Source organism: Carcharhinus amblyrhynchos, chromosome 5, assembly GCF_965287045.1.
Source record: "Carcharhinus amblyrhynchos chromosome 5, sCarAmb.v2.hapA, whole genome shotgun sequence".
Taxonomy (NCBI): domain Eukaryota; kingdom Metazoa; phylum Chordata; class Chondrichthyes; order Carcharhiniformes; family Carcharhinidae; genus Carcharhinus; species Carcharhinus amblyrhynchos.
In genome coordinates, this window is record NC_137328.1 from 27,741,440 (window position 1) to 27,757,526 (window position 16,087).

A 16,087-nucleotide genomic window follows, 5' to 3' on the forward strand; every position below is an offset into this window, starting at 1 on the left:
TGTCAATGGAGTGCTGCACTGTTAGGGATGGTGATTTTCAGAGAAGATAAAATGAAGCCCTGTTTACTCTCTCAGGTAGATGTAAGAGCACCGTTGGCACTATTCTGAAGAGCCAGGAAGGTGTTGCTGGACAGTCCAGGACAATAATTATTTTGTGACCTTGCTATTTGAAAAGTGCATTTCCAGCATTAAAAACACAAGTCACTGCACTGCAATGACATTTCTGGATGTTTTGAGGTTGTGGACAATGCTACATAAATACAACGCACTTCTCCTTAAATCTCGTGGTTGCAGTTGACACAGCTATGTAGACCTATCCAGTTTTTAAAATCAGAATTTATCACTAACCATAAAAAATAGGAAATACTCAGCAGGTTAGGCAGCATTTGTGTAATCAGAGACAGAGTTAACATTTCAGGTTGATGGCCTTCCATCAGAATTGGAAAAAGTTAGAAATCAAATAGAAATTAAACAAGTGAAATTGGGGAGAGTAGTAAGTATCTGAGGTTGGGTGGGAAACAGGAGAGATTAACTTTTAGAAAAGGGGTCAAGATGCAAGGTCAAATAGTGTGGTAATATCACAAGTAATGAAACAAGAGATGTGTCTACAGGAGGTGTGAATATCAGAATGATGAACAGCTGCTGTCTTAAAGTCAAGGAAAGTGGAAAATAAGAGAGAGAAATCAAAACCAACACAGGAAAGGGAAAAAAAAATGGAAGCAGAGGCTACTGTCCAAAATTAATGATTTCAGTGTTGAGTCCAGAACACTGTAAATGCCTAATTAAAACATGAGGTGCAATTCTTCCAGCTTGTAATGAGTTTCAATGGAAGAGTGCAGGAATACAAGAACAGATAAGTCAGAATGGGTCAAGGTAGAGAGTTAGAATGGCAAGTGACTCGATACTCCATACTTGAGAATGTTTAAAGCAGAACTGGCATATTTTTAAATACTAATGCCATAAGGGGTATGGGGATAGTGTAAGAAAAAGGCGTGGAGTGGATGATCAGCTATGATCCTACTGAATGGCAAAGTCGGCTTGATGAGCTGAATAGTGTACTTTTGCTCCTATATTCTGTTGCTTGCAGGCTGAATGGAGGTATTTGGTGAGAAGAACAAGGTTGTAAAGAACAAAATGTAGGAAGGTATGAAGTGTTGAGACAAATTGAGGATTGCAGGAAACCTCTGGACTTGCTTCATCCCTTTCCTTTGAGAACCACGACAAGCTTTCCTTTTTCATCATCATCCACCCCACCGGCCTCTACATCTAAGGAATCACCCTCTGCCATTTCCATCACTTCAGAATGATATCACAACCAATCTCCACTAACCCCCCCAACTTTCTGAATTCTGAAGGAATTTTGATACGCTGATCCGATCTTCACCATCAAAACCCCTCCCTATCTTTTGGCACCTCTTCATGGAAGTAAAGGAGATGCAACAATGTCCTTTTACCTCAACTCTCCTGATTTTCCAATGCCACAAACACTCCTTCCAGACTAAACGGTGATTTACTTGTACTTCTTCCAGACCAGGATTTTACGGCCTCTTCCAAATAAAGATTGGGTGACTTTTTTGCAGATCACCCACAAAGAAAAATTACAGCACAGGAACAGGCCCTTCGGCCTTCCATGTCTGCACCCATCATGCTGCCAGACTTAACTAAAACCGCCTCCCCTTCTGGGGACCATATCCCTCCATTCCCATCTCATTCATGTACCTGTCAAGACACCCCTTAAAAGTCACTACCGTATCGGCTTCCACTACCTCACCCAGCAACGAGTTCCAGGCACCCACCACTCTTTTTAAAAATCTGCCTCGTACATCTCTTTTAAATCTTGCCCCTCACACCTTAAACCTGTGCCTCCTAGTAATTTATTCTTCCACCCTGGGAAAAAGCTTCTGACTCTCCACTCTGTCCATACCTCTCTTAATCTTGTGGATTTCTATCAGGTCTCCCCTCAACCTCCGTCGCTCCAGTGAGAACAAACCAAGTTTCTCCAACTTCTCCTCGTAGCTAATGCCCTCCATACCAGGCAACATCCTGATAAATCTTTTCTGTACTCTTTCCAAAGTCTCCACATCCTTCTGGTAGTGTGGCGACCAGAATTGAACACTATATTCCAAGCGCAGCCTAACTAATATTCTATAAAGCTGCAACATGACTTGCCAATTTTTAAACTCAATACCTCAGCCAATGAAGGCAAGCATGCCGTATGCCTTCATGACTACCTTCTCCACCTGCATTGCCACTTTCAGCGATCTGTGTACCTGTACACCCAGATCCCTTTGCCTATCAATACTCTTAAGGGTTCTGCCATTTACTGTATATTTCCTATCTGTATTAGAACTTCCAAAATGCACTACCTCATACTTGTCCGGATTAAACTCTATCTGTCATCTTTCCGCCCAAGTCTCCAATTGATCTATGTCCTGCTGTATCCTCTGATGGTCCTCATCGGTGTCTGCATATCCATCAACCTTTGATCATCCGCAAACCTTCTAATCAATCCAGTTATATTTTCCTCCAAATCATTTATATATATTACAAACAGGAAAGCTCCCGGCACTGATCCCTGAGGAACATCACTGCACTGTTCCAATGATATTTGACGTAAGCTCAAGGAACAGTAGCTCCTGTTTCAATTAGGCACTTATGCAGCCTTCCTGACTCAAAGCTGAGTTCAATAATTGAGATTACAACTTCTGCTCTAGTTTTACTTCTTTTATCTTTACTAGTTCTGTTTTGTTCTCTCTTTATTTGATTTCAAATGACAGCTGTTCATGATTTTGCCTTTTAATCACCATGGAAGTCATCTTTGTTTCTTCACTTGCCCCATTACCAATTCCTTTGGCTTGTCATTTCATGTTTCCAGCTTTTACCTCCTGTTAATTTTTTTCACTTTCCTTCCTTTTACATGGTTATTCCATATCTAACCTTTCCCTGGTCTGATGAAAGACCATTAAACTCTTTCTCTCTCCAAAGATGCTGCCAGACTTGCTAGGTATTTCCAGGATTTTCCAATCCTATTTCAGGTTCCCAATATCTGTGTTTTGCTTTTGCGTTGGAAAACAACCAACTGTGCAGCATGATGTCTGCATTATAGGTTTGCTGATTAGGGTGGGAGAAGGCATGTGTGAAGCATAAACACTGGAATGGACCAGTTAAGCAGTGCTGTGCCTGAGTCCAGGGACCAGACCCCACCCCCATCTCCTAAAACCCTCCTCAGAATCGCCTTAAATTGGCTTGCTGCTTCTGAAAGGCAAGAGTGTGGGGCAACACATGTAGTATGGAGTTTACAAGTGAGGTGCATGGGTTAATTGGGCTAATATGGAAAGGTACTTAAATTAAAGATAGAAACAGACATGCCCACAGATAAATTTATGGTTTAATATGGGTAGCGAAGTGGAAAACAGTTCACCAACATGTCAATTAGTCTGCAAAACTGGCTAAATCTGTAAAACTGCTTCCTTCCCTTTCACAAGTGTAAATGGTAACATATGGTGGATCTGAACAATTCATAGTAGCTTCTTAATTGCTCACCATGTTTTACGTGACAACAGGTTACTTAAGCAAATATATGCAAAGCTCATTTTGATCATCATGAAGAAACTAAAATCATATTAAGCCAACTAAGATTTTGTAAATCTGTAATCAGTCATTTATTTGTTGGCAAACAAGATTCACTTTTACAACAAATATTAGTAATGAGGTCATTCAACTTGGAAACCATACAAAATGGATCATAAATTAAAAAAATGACAATTTGTGCTGCTATGATCATTACTAAAGGGATGCCTACGTCAACTAATGTCAAATAAATAATTTCCTGTGAGGGAAGGAAAGAAAAAAGATCGCGAATTCATCTTTTTCACTTCAAAATAACTTTCATTTTAATAAGTCAATATTTTTTACCACCACGGTACAAGTGCCTAGTGCTTTGACTAGATTTAACACAAAAATGTCTCTACGTTTTATTTTTCCACATGCATGAGTTCCACTATTTTCTACCAAGACTCCTTGGTGTCTAGAAGAGTGCCTAGCTCCCTTTGTGGACTTTCATTGCTGCTCACATTTATGAATAACATAGTGCATTGTAAACAAAAAGATACCTGCTGTAAATCCTAATTCTTAATTTTTTTTGCTGGCAAAAAACATGACTTCACTTCAAAATACACAGTGAGAAAAACCTAAAACAGTTTTTTAAAAAACTTCTTTTTTCTTAGTATTTGTGATCACCTCACTATAAAATGAGCTTTATAAACTGTGGTCCTCAGAGGAACTGTCAGGGAAAAATAGCCCAAACAGAAAGACTTATGGAAAAAACACTGCTCCTACTGGCAAGACAAAACTTGCAAGACCAGCACAACAAAAACTGTCTTGTTCACTACATCAACAGGGACATAAGTTTGAAGGGAAAAAGCATACTACAATATATGTGCAATGCAGAGTGTCTGTACATAGAAACAGTTCAAATTTCTCTTGTCATTAGTTTTATAACCAGAATTATTACAGCAAAACAAAATGTGTGTCTAGCATATAATTTGAATAGTTTCCTTTCTTGGAGATTGGAGAGGGTTTCTTTAGATTGTAGGAATTCTGCAGCTGGATAAACTGCAACTCATCTAAGTTGTGAGAAAGAGCCACGACTGATATACAGTGGTAATAAAAACAAGAAAAAAGAAAGCAATCCATACCCTTGCACCAGTACAGCTGGCACTGGCCTACACCAAGCCTCAGTTAGAAGTCCTCGAGAAAATAGAGACTAGAGAAAAAAGGCTAAAAATTAAGCATTATTGAAGGAAGCAAAACTGAATGTCATTTCAATATACATGTCCAACCCTCTCAATCAGTTCAGTAATTTTTTTTTGCCTTAAAACAGACTATTTCCTTTTCAGCTGCTTCCCACGCAGTGCCTCACTAGGTTGGACTGAATAAAAACTTCTCAAAGTAGTTCAGCAGTTTATCAACAGCATTTAGATTCAAGCATACACACATCTTTTCACTTGCTTCTGGGAAATCAGAACAAGCTATCCAAAGTTAGTCTTTGCCCCTATAGACTAGTGACCAAGTGTGATGGTCCTTTTGAATTCCCGTCAGGTGAGGAGCCTTCTTTATTGGGAGGAACTATAAATCCATCACTGCTTCCACGGCCTAACTGGTAGTAAGTGTGAAGTTGCTGTTCATGGTTCCTGGAGCCCAGATTCGGCATACTTTTATAATACACATCATCACTATCATTACTTTTAGTTGGTGGCGGAACGCTTTGGGTCTCAGGAGCACTACCATCTGTCACAGGCACACCTGCCAAAGCAGGCATGCTAGTATACAGTGAATCCCTGTTAGGTGACTGCAGTTCTTCTGTGTGCTCATTAGTTAGCAAAGGAAAAAAGCTCTCACTTTGATCTTGAGGGATCCGTCTTCTGCTGGGATACTGGTGGGCCTGATGGTTCTCTACTGAATGCGCCCTTTGTGGCAACAAGGGGGCATCCGATTCCTCTCTAATGAGTTCCAGTCCTAGGCTTTCTTCATGGTTAAATGAAGTAACATCATCAAGAACAATTGCATCGTCCTCACTGCTGTTTCCAATGTTGTTCACTAGTTTGTTCATGAGGTTCCTGTTCTGTTCATTCGAGCGCTCGTGGTTATTCAGGTAGGAAGGGATGTAGTTGGAAGTGAGTTCTTTCAAGATCTTTTTCTCTAAAGCTGTTTCATTGTGGTTGTACCCACGGTCAATAATTTGCACACAATCACTCAGGTATTCTCCACTGGCAATACTGTAGCTGTTGCCATGGTTACCATTCAGTGGTAGAGTATCCATGACACTTGTATCCCTGGCATTGTTCAGCAACACCTCTGAAAGATAAGACAAAAAATCTCATTAATCATGACTATAACTATTGGCTTTTCTGTGGTTGAAAGGGAGATCACAGCATCTCAGGTAACAGGCTAGGTATGCTAAAACCTCCATATTAATAGTGCAACAATCATTTGAAATGCTTCCGGAATCAATATAATCTTTAATAATTTCATCAAATATATCACAAGGCCACAAAGTGCATTGTTAAAACAATATACCATCTCCACAGCATCATTTATGATGCTCAGGAAAGAAAAACGCTATGCCATTAGCCAGACAGTATGAAGGTATGATGGAAGAATAGATTATATGCAAAGAAAGTGGTTTCTCTGGGCGAATCATGAAAAAGGGGCATAATCATCAAATCTCAGCTAAATCAGGAAACATTTTTTATCATAGAGGTCATAGAGTCATGGAAGTCATAGAGGTTTACAGCATGGAAACAGGCCTTTCGGCCTGTTCATGCGAAGCATGGCAGGAAGTTTGAATTCTTTCTCTATAAAGTAGGGGGTGCCGAGTTAATTGGAGCTTCCATCCTCTACAAACTTAAGGTCATCCAAACCTCTGCAACCCATGTCCTAATTTGCCAAATCCCCATTATTCATCACCCCTGCACTTGGCTTTGCAACACCTTGATTTTAAAATTGTTATCCTTACTTTTAAACCTCTCCATAACCTTATCCTCCTTATTACTGGAATGCCTTCCAGTCCCATTACTCTCCCAATATATCTGCGCTCCCCTAATTCTGGCCTCTTGGACATCCAAAATTTTAATTGGTACACCAGTGAGCGAGGCCATAAATTCATAAGAACATAAGAACATAAGAAATAGGAGCAGGAGTAGGCCATCTAGCCCTTCGAGCCTGCCCCGCCATTCAATAAGATCATGGCTGATCTGTTGTGGCTCAGTTCCACTTTCCCGCCCTCTCCCCATAACCCTTAATCCCCTCTCTTATCAAGAACCCATCAACCTGCTTCTTAAAAATATTTAGCGAGGCAGCCTCCACCACTTCAACGGGCAGAGAATTCCAGAGATTCACCACCCTTTGAGTGAAGAAGTTCCTCCTCAACTCCGTTCTAAACCGCCTCCCCTTTATCTTGAGGCTGTGCCCCCTAGTCCTACTGTCTTTTTTGAGCGGGAAGAGTCTCTCCACCTCTATCCTATCCATCCCATTCATCATCTTATACGTCTCAATGAGATCTCCCTCCCTAAACTTCACATAGAATAACAATAAAAGAATCATAGATGTCTACAGCACAGGAAAAAGCACTTTGGCCATCACGTTTGCAGTGGTCAAAGGAAAGCCACCCAACTATTTTAATCCCATTTTCCAGCAATAGAGATCTAATGTTCGTGCTTTCCTCCTTTAAGATACTCATTTAAACCTAAATTTCCTTGTATGATTGGTTGTCAACATTTGTTTCTAACACTCCAGTGCTTTGGGATTCTTTATTATGTTAAAAAGATTATATAAATATATGTTATTCAAAAGTGAAATTCATGGAATTTTATTGGATTAGGATAAATGGAGGATATGAAGCTAAAATGGGGTTTAGGTTCAGATCAGCCATCATCAAACTGAATGGCAGAAAATGCTCAAGGAACTCTTATTCCCATTGTAATCAACAAGGGGCAATCCTCTTCACTGAATCCAGCAAACACATTTAGTGATTAAAGTATTTAAAATATATGTATTTGCCACTGCACTGTCTAAGGTACTGAAGTATCAAAGTCTCATTATTAGCCTGGGTCTTTGAGATAAGCCTTGCTAATTATCAATTTAAATATCAATGCATTATAATATTGATTCAACAATCTTCTACCTTCCAAAGACAGCATTTTCCAAACCCATGACCTCTACCAGCTAGAAGCAGAAAAAAAGGTGGGAACATCACCACCTGCAAATTCCCTCCCAAGTCTCATATTACCTTCACTTTGAACAATATCCTGGTTCCTGGGTCACTGAATCAAAATCCTGGAACTGCCTCTCTAACAGTACTGTGGGTGTACCCACACCACATGGACTACAGTAGTTCAAGAAAGTGGCTCACTACCATTTTCTCAAGGGCAATTAGTTATGGACAATAAAGACTGGCCTAGCAGCGACATTCACGTGCTGTTAAAGAAAAAAAGCCTTTCTGTAGTGGCCTGCAGTATTCATCACTGAAATCAGAGGTTACATAATTAAGTGATGGATTATAAAGGGATTAAACTGAAAAGCATTATACACAGCTTTTGCATAAATAGGAAATTCTGCGTTGACATGACTCTTTCAAAACATATCAAAAGGTTGAATTAATTGAAACTAATGATAAACTGAAAACCTGTTTCACAACAGTACCAAGTTTACAAATAATAATGGAGAGCAAAAGGACAAAAAATGCAGCATGGACATTCCACTGAATGATGTATTTTTAGAGAGCTTCAAAGTCATAGTCGCTATACACCACTTTAGAAATTTAGTGATTAGAAATGGTAACCTGCAAATGATGCATAATGTGTGATTTTTGCAAAATAAAGCAGTTTTTTTAATACCAAAACTTGGAAGTCAGTAATTACTTTTAATTTAATTGGCTATATTGATTACCCAGATTTCAAAAAATTGTTGCAAATCTAACTCAACACATAAGCCACAGACAAATTAAAAAACACAATGGTGCATGTATATTAACAGACAGAGCTGAGTGACAAAGATGAAATCCTCAATCAACAGCAAGAGCCTACATTTGAAAGTAATATTGTACACACAATGGTTCCAGTTTGTGCAATTGAAGGAAAAATATTTTAAAATTCAAATGAAAAGAAACAAAATCGTTTATTAATAAAAGCAGTTTCTGCTCAAGGTTGCTGCTGTCTTAGACTGAACAAAGTTTGCAGGGGGACTCCTTCAAAATGTATTTCACACCCTTGATCAATGTGATAAAGAGTTAACCAATCTAGACAAATATTATCTGGTTAATTTCCTGGATGAAAACATTTATCTATCCAATATACAGGTACTTTCACACAATTTGAATGGCCAAATTTTTCCTGGCTCCCCCAAGTCACAGATGTATTTTTGAAGGCTTAACCAACCACCTCGATGGACCACCCAAATTCATTTGCACCAAGCACAGCAATGTGATAAATTAAAATTCAATAAATACCATGTGCACCAGGGCACTCCAACACATACTCACATTATGGATAGATGGGCAATTTCTCACTACGATAATATTCAATTTCAACTTGGGTTCACCGTAGTCTGAAATACGTGTGTACAATTTTCAGGAAAAAAATGTTGAGTGGGATCTTTGAATATCCGAAGTAGGTGCACTATAATTCTGAACATTACGGTCTTTTCCATTTGTGTGTCAAATCTTAACTTCAAATAAGGAGACACATAATTCAAATTGCTTTTCATTCACCGAGTCGTTTGAAATCTCAGGTAGCACAACCACTCTGCATATCTCCTTTGCAGAAAGTATCTTTTCTGGTTATGAAACAATCCATTAAGAAAGGAAGTCAGACTGCTTGGAACCAATCAGTAACAAACAGATATTTGGGGGTAAAAAAGGGGTGAGGAACAATACTTTGAATAGAGTATCCCGCTGCTGAAGTTTCCTAATTAGATTTATTCAAACTTACTGGAATTCAACCAAATAAGTTTGGATACAAAGTGTAAGGGAATGCCAACTAAAATATATCTATAAACATGTCTTCAGTTTAAAAAGTATCTCCTTGATCAACTAGTGTTATACCACAGTTATCGCCTAGGTTTGGCTGGAAAAGAATGGTAACTAAAAAAAATTACATTTGATATGCAATGTTTAGTTTTACTCCCATACTTGTCTCTCTGTAGGGCTCTAAAGGACAGCATGAAGAAAAGGAAAGAAAAAAGACAAGTAAGCATACAGCGACAGTAGAAGAAACATGAATAAAAGCAAATAGATTGATGGTATGCTGAAAATATCTAACAAATCCCATCTTCACTGCACATAATAAATGATTAATTTAAACACTTTTAAGCTGGAAACAATCAGACAATTTAAATGACAATAGCGTGTTTGTACTACTCATTTCAGAACCACCTATGTATATTTCAAATAACTGTTTCAAAAAGACAGCAACCCTTTCACCAGTTTACTGCAATCAAGTCAGCTATCAAATGACACAGCTTTTTTTGTATTTAGTTATGTTGATACTTATATAGAATCCTGCAATATATTGGAAAGGCAGATCCAAACCGACGTTTAATTTGATACCTAGCTGTGCTGGTGAAAGGGTTGTAAAATACAAGACCCCTTTGATTGGCCTATAGAGGCTGTACTGAATAACTATTTAAATAAGTAGCTATCTAAAGTCTAACACTTTAGTCCCATCACACCAATGTTACCATGCATATTGTTAGACATTTTGTTAGTAGTTTTCAGGACCTCTCCTCCATGTATATTCTAGCCAGATGATCAGAATGGTAGCTATTTTACAAAAAGAGCAAATTTTCCACTGGCTTCCTCTGCTTACATCCAAAACTAAATTTGGAAAGAAGTTCAAAAGGCACTTGCAGAAAGAAAATGTTAAATGTGTAACAATATATGCAGTCAACCTCTTTATCACAACTGGTAAAGCCTCCTAAAAGCTCTAGTTATTCAGTGCTATGCACAGCTTCAATCAAAAGATGGTAAGATGTGTTAGAAAACAGTAAATTTAAGGCAATTGTGTCCTAAAATGAGGTTTGACTGTATATTGGTAAACTGGCCAAAGACAGCTTTTTAAATCTCAAAGCAAGAAGCAAATTAATTTTTCACCCAAAACAGACGGATCAAAAATGGTGAAAAATTAATAGTTCCAGCAACCAAAGATCATTGGCCACTACAAAATAAAGGAATTAAACTGAAATTTGCAAATATTTTGTTGTGATTCACTTTACATCAAACTCATTTTTTGGAATACAGCCTCCACAGACCAGAGATGGGGTATTGCCATTATAGCTTTGCGAAACATTCAGAGTAGCACACCTTGTGTGTTGTACATGCTGACTGAGGGGTTGTTATAGACTGCAGATTCCCCAAGCAATGTGTTATAGGGATTGTTAGTGCCATGAGGACGAAGAAGAGCATTGGTTATTAGATGGTTAGCCATAGCCCCTGGAGCAGCCAGACGGAGAAAGACAAACAAAGAAAAAGATCAATCAGGCAAATGCAGAAAAATAAAATATTCTTAATGGTAAAACTTGAAGTCACATTTTTAAATAACAAGCTGAATACACTCAGACCTGGAATGTTGAGCTTTACAAAAAAAATGCTTTTGATAATGTAAGTGCATCTGCAAATGGGCTAACATGATAAGTGCTGGTTTCTTTTATAATCTGTTACATAAAACAAAGATGTTCAACCAGGGTTATTACTTGATTTCTTAAATTTACCCACAGGCAAATTGTAATATCAAGTCCCTCGTAAAAAAACTTGCAATTGAATTGATTTTTTTTCCTGGTAACTTTAATCATTTCCGTTCCAATTTGCAGCAACAGCTTAAAGGGTTTCGTAGTTTATTACTTCAATTTTCCCAAGACCAAAGCACAGCTGAGAACTATAGCAGTGACATTACTGAAGAAATATGGAGCCACAGATAATAAAACAAAAGACAAGGGAAGCAGTACAGGATATGTACTCCACAAAACTTAAAAGCATGAATCAACCTCATCTGTAAGTAAGCAGCACAGCCAAAGAATGCACTTTTTCAGATAGTACTTTGTACACGTCACATTCAGGTGAAGGAGATAAGTGCTGCAATCAGATTTAGACAGAGTTTCAGAATATGGGATTTGTGCATTTCCACAGGATTCTCTCACAAAACTGTCGCTGAAAATCAATTTCCGTGGTGACTGATAATTTGGGTTCAGCCTGAAGATTTGATAGGAGCTGAATTCAGAGCACATCTAAAATTTAATAAATATAACATGTTCTCTGTAGTACAGGATTGGCTGTAAATTCAAATATTGATAGGTCCTGGTTTAACTCAATAAAAATTTGATGAATCAAGTCCAGACAAGGTTAGGTGGCCTATAATGCATATTCACTTACGTCATTAATATGTGCAGTGGTACCACAGTTGTGTACCAACAGCCATCTACTCAACCATAAGTTAAATTATTTGTTATTTTTAGGTCACCAAATGGTGAACAGACTTTAGACAAACTATTTTGCTCCTTTTAAAACTACTTTAAGTGGTGTTGAAAACCTATACATTTACCCCTTCAAACTTATCTAATTGAGTTCAAGTTGCTTTCTTGTGCCAAAACTATCATCTATCTTGTTTTATTAAAAATATTACACTCAAAAATGCAGAAGTACAAATACCTTACATCACTAGTAAAGTGAATGGATGGTTGCATCTCAGTTTGGCAGCATGGCGTTTGTGCCAACTAGCCATATTTAATCAAAAATTCACACCCAATAAAAGAATACTTTCATTCATTTTCACATTTTTTGACAGGTTTGTTGCATTTGAGTTCTCTTTTATGAAGTGTGCAAGAATTAAGGATATAAACTCAATAAAATTTAAAACTTACTTGAGTTTGATGTATATGTCAGTACATAGATAGCAATTCAGTAATGCATTTGGAAAGGAGAAAATATCACAATGGTCTTCTAACACATCACAACACTTGTGCTATCACTTATTACAGTAAACATACGTGGGAACAAAGGTGAGCCATTACTTTGAAAAACTTATGTCAAAAATGAAACTTGTAATATACACCTATCAACAAACAGAGTAGACCTATTCTATTTCATTGAGGTTCTTCAGAGGTCTCTGAATATCTATTTTGTTTGCAGGGACACTTTAAAGGATGGCATTTCAGCCATGTTCTCTATGACTGAGAGTTGAATGATTTAATATGTTGTATTGGAAGTCAGAGGTTTACAGTATGGAAACAGGCCCTTCGGCCCAACTGGTCCATGCCGCCCTTGTTTTTAAACCATCAAGCTAGTCTCAGTTGCCCGCATTGGTACAGCCTGCCAATTCTCAGAACATCTGCATGAACACTGAAACTGTTCATTACATGATAAACAATGGCATTTCCTCGTTTTACCTTGGTGGCAGCTGTCCAAAGTCATGGTATGTTAAGGATATTGGTAAGGAAGTAACTATAGAAAGAAAGAATTGAAAGCTACAATGTATTCACATTATAGAATATTGTAAGAATTCATTTTTATTTTTGGTAACAACATTATTTCATGAATATACATTTATTTTGGTAAAATATGAAAACATACACAGGGATAATATAGCCCATCACCATGAAGACCAAGGGCTGGAGTTTACATTTCCAAAGCATGCATGTTACCACCTCAAACCACTCCTCTCCCCTGGTCTAAGGAAAATTAGCAATCCAATACCATCACTCCAATTTCTGATAATATGGAAAGCATATGGACACTGAATCGGCTACCTATCTGCCATTTTGAAATCATTATCAAGCTAGTAAGCCTGTAACAACCTAATTGTCTACAAAATTTCACTGGTAGCTGTATTTTTCAGGCTTCAGATGTAATAAAAGTATCTTTTACAACTGCTAAATAAAGGTGTCCCAAAGGCAGTAGAAAAGACTTGCCACTGCAATCAACATTAAATGTACCGGCGTATTCTGCTAGGAAAGATAATAGTGTATGTGCGATTTTTAGTGACATTTCAAAACATTTTTGTTGCGCCTTCAGTGAATAACAAACACTAATCCTGAAAGCAGGAGCCTGAACAATTCTAGCCATGATTTTGACATTACTTTCCTTTGCTGCATCATGTTGTGGCTTACAGTGCCAATTCTCAGAACATCTACATGAACATTTAAACTGTTCATTACATGTCAAACATACACCCTGAGGGGCCTTAGGCAGGGGCCTTTCCTCATTATGCCTTGGTGGCCGCTGCCCCAGGCTTTATATGTGTGCCTTGTTCCAGATGTTGGACTTGTGGAATATTTGGCTGTGATGGAAGACCAACAGTTTTCGGGCAGACCAAACTGATGATTCTCCAGGAGCAATTAGTGTGCATCCCTGGGAACACTCACAGAGCATAGAATCTTGCATCACAGAGCTACATGGGGTGGACCTCATCAGAAACCACTGCATCTCCTTCCAGATCATATTTTCAAGGTCACACTCCAAACATTCTCTTCACCAGTGTAGCCACCTCAAGGGCAGCTTGTCGAAGTGGAGAGATTTGGTTCATACATGAAGGATCTGATGAAGAGGGGCCTTCTCATCAGCATCTGAGCACTTTTTTGAAAGTTCTGCTGAAGCATTTTGCCAAATTACTTTTTGCATGCAGAGCTTCAAAGATGTAATGTGGAGACTTCTTGTCTGATGGATGGACTTATGGTCAAAAGGTGTGTTTATGCATATATTTTCCCACGAGGGACAGACGATACGCACGATCTTACTGAATGGGCCATTCTGCAATAATGCAGCCAGACACATCCTTCACAAAGCTGGCTCAGGTAGAACCTCAGCACACAGTGACATTTGATGTTTGTCAACCAAGAGTCTAATGTTCAGCTTTATGCAGCAGCACACACATAGATGGCCATCAGGTTGAGCGCAGTGTTGGGTTTGTCTTTTCTCTCTTTGTCCAGAGACTTACATACCATGACCCTGTCGACAAGATCCAGCTCTGATCCCCAGGTGAAGTGGAAGATGATTTGAGTGACCATTGCAGCGCAGGATTGCATAGACTAGACTGAGGCCATCAAGCACCCGATGACCAGGTTCTTACCCACATGCTCAGTTTCTGCCTCAGCTGAGCAATATGCTGCTCCCGGTTTTGGAACATGCCCCAGCCCCTCAATACATACCCTCAACGCCTTTAGGTAGTCTGACCTGATAGTGAAGTTGAGCCATTTCCCAAGAACCATTTGCTATGTTGTACTTTGGCTTCTGAGGCCAGAATTGTTGCAGATGTTCATCAGTCTGTATGCAGACAATGACTTTGAGCAGAAGATAGTCATGTCATCCAAATACAGGGAAACTACTGGGATGATCACTCCTCTGATGCTCATATCCTCACTGATGGACTTGGCAAAGGTTTGGAAACAACTCAACACATAAGACAGGGGAGAGAGGACAACCTTGCTTGCTTCCAGGTTTAATGGGAAATCTTATCAATTCCAATCCATTGATTGAAACTGTGCTATTTATATTTGTGCAGTTAGATCCAATTGTGGATTCCCTTCCCAAATCCAATTTTGGAGAGGACATCCACCAAGTAAGTATGCGATATTCTCTCAAAGGTCTTTTCTTGGTCCAGGCTGATCAGTCAAATGTCCATAATTGCACACAGATGATTATATCTGAGTACCACTTTAAAGATCTTTTCATTAAGTGCTGCATGGGTCCAAGAGTGGTTCACCAATTCCAGTGCAGACTTTGCCTGATAGGATTTTCGACAGGATTTTCTAGTCTATATTAGGTAATGAAATGGGCCTTCAATGTCTAATTGTCTCCCCTTCCTCTTAAGTTATTAGAAGATAGCACAATATTGCTAACTGAGAATATGAGGACTGTAGTGATGATATAAGAGGGCAGTCCATCACTTCTTTAACATGGCAGTTGGAGATGGATAATAAATATGATTCTACCGGGAGTGTTCACATTCAAACATCAAATTATTTTGTAAAACATATTTATTTGAAAAACAACCTGAAAACCACATAAAACACAAATGAATGCTAGTAAGGAATTTTCCTCTACATGTGTCCTGTATTTCTTATCCAACAGATTACAAGATTGGGAGGGCAATTTTCAATAACTTCAGGCACTAAAGATGACCAAGGTGAGATCTTCAGCTGAAATAACTCCTGGTTTAATGTAATGTTGGGAACAGAGTTGAAGCACAAGCTAAATTCAGCTGTTTAGAAGAATGTTAAATAATTGATGGTCATTTAAATTGTTTCTCAGAACTCATTAACAAGGCTGCACAGTGCTTTGGCAGATAGCACTGGGCTGAAGATTCTCCTAAAGCAAATTGCAGATGTGCAATAAGGATCTGAGTGTTATGTAAGGTATTTCACCATTTAATGTTCACAACATGTTCCTAACAGTGGGTGGCACGGTGGCACAGTGATTAGCAATGCTGTCTCACGGGGAAGTTTGCACATTCTACACATGTCTGATTGGGTTTCCTCCCAGAGTCCAAACATGTGTGGGTTAGGTGGATTGGCCATGTTAAATTGCCCCTTAGTGTTAGGG

The 16,087-nt window shown here is 38.6% G+C and overlaps 1 protein-coding gene across 3 annotated transcripts in view; it reads right to left on the minus strand.

Annotated features, from left to right (window-relative positions):
• Nucleotides 1-3,653: 3,653 nt before the first annotated feature.
• LOC145342927 (adhesion G protein-coupled receptor L3-like) overlaps nt 3,654-16,087 on the minus strand; it is a 937,845-nt gene continuing 925,411 nt past the window's right edge. For 2 of the 3 annotated variants that reach the window (XM_080188553.1, XM_080188552.1), the window contains one exon: nt 3,654-5,856. In XM_080188553.1, coding sequence (XP_080044679.1) covers nt 5,054-5,856 — 803 coding nt within the window. In that variant the 3' untranslated portion in view covers nt 3,654-5,053. Of the gene's footprint in view, nt 5,857-9,688; nt 9,707-10,858; nt 10,988-16,087 lie in introns of all 3 variants that reach the window. The other variant, XM_080188551.1, reaches the window with a different exon arrangement.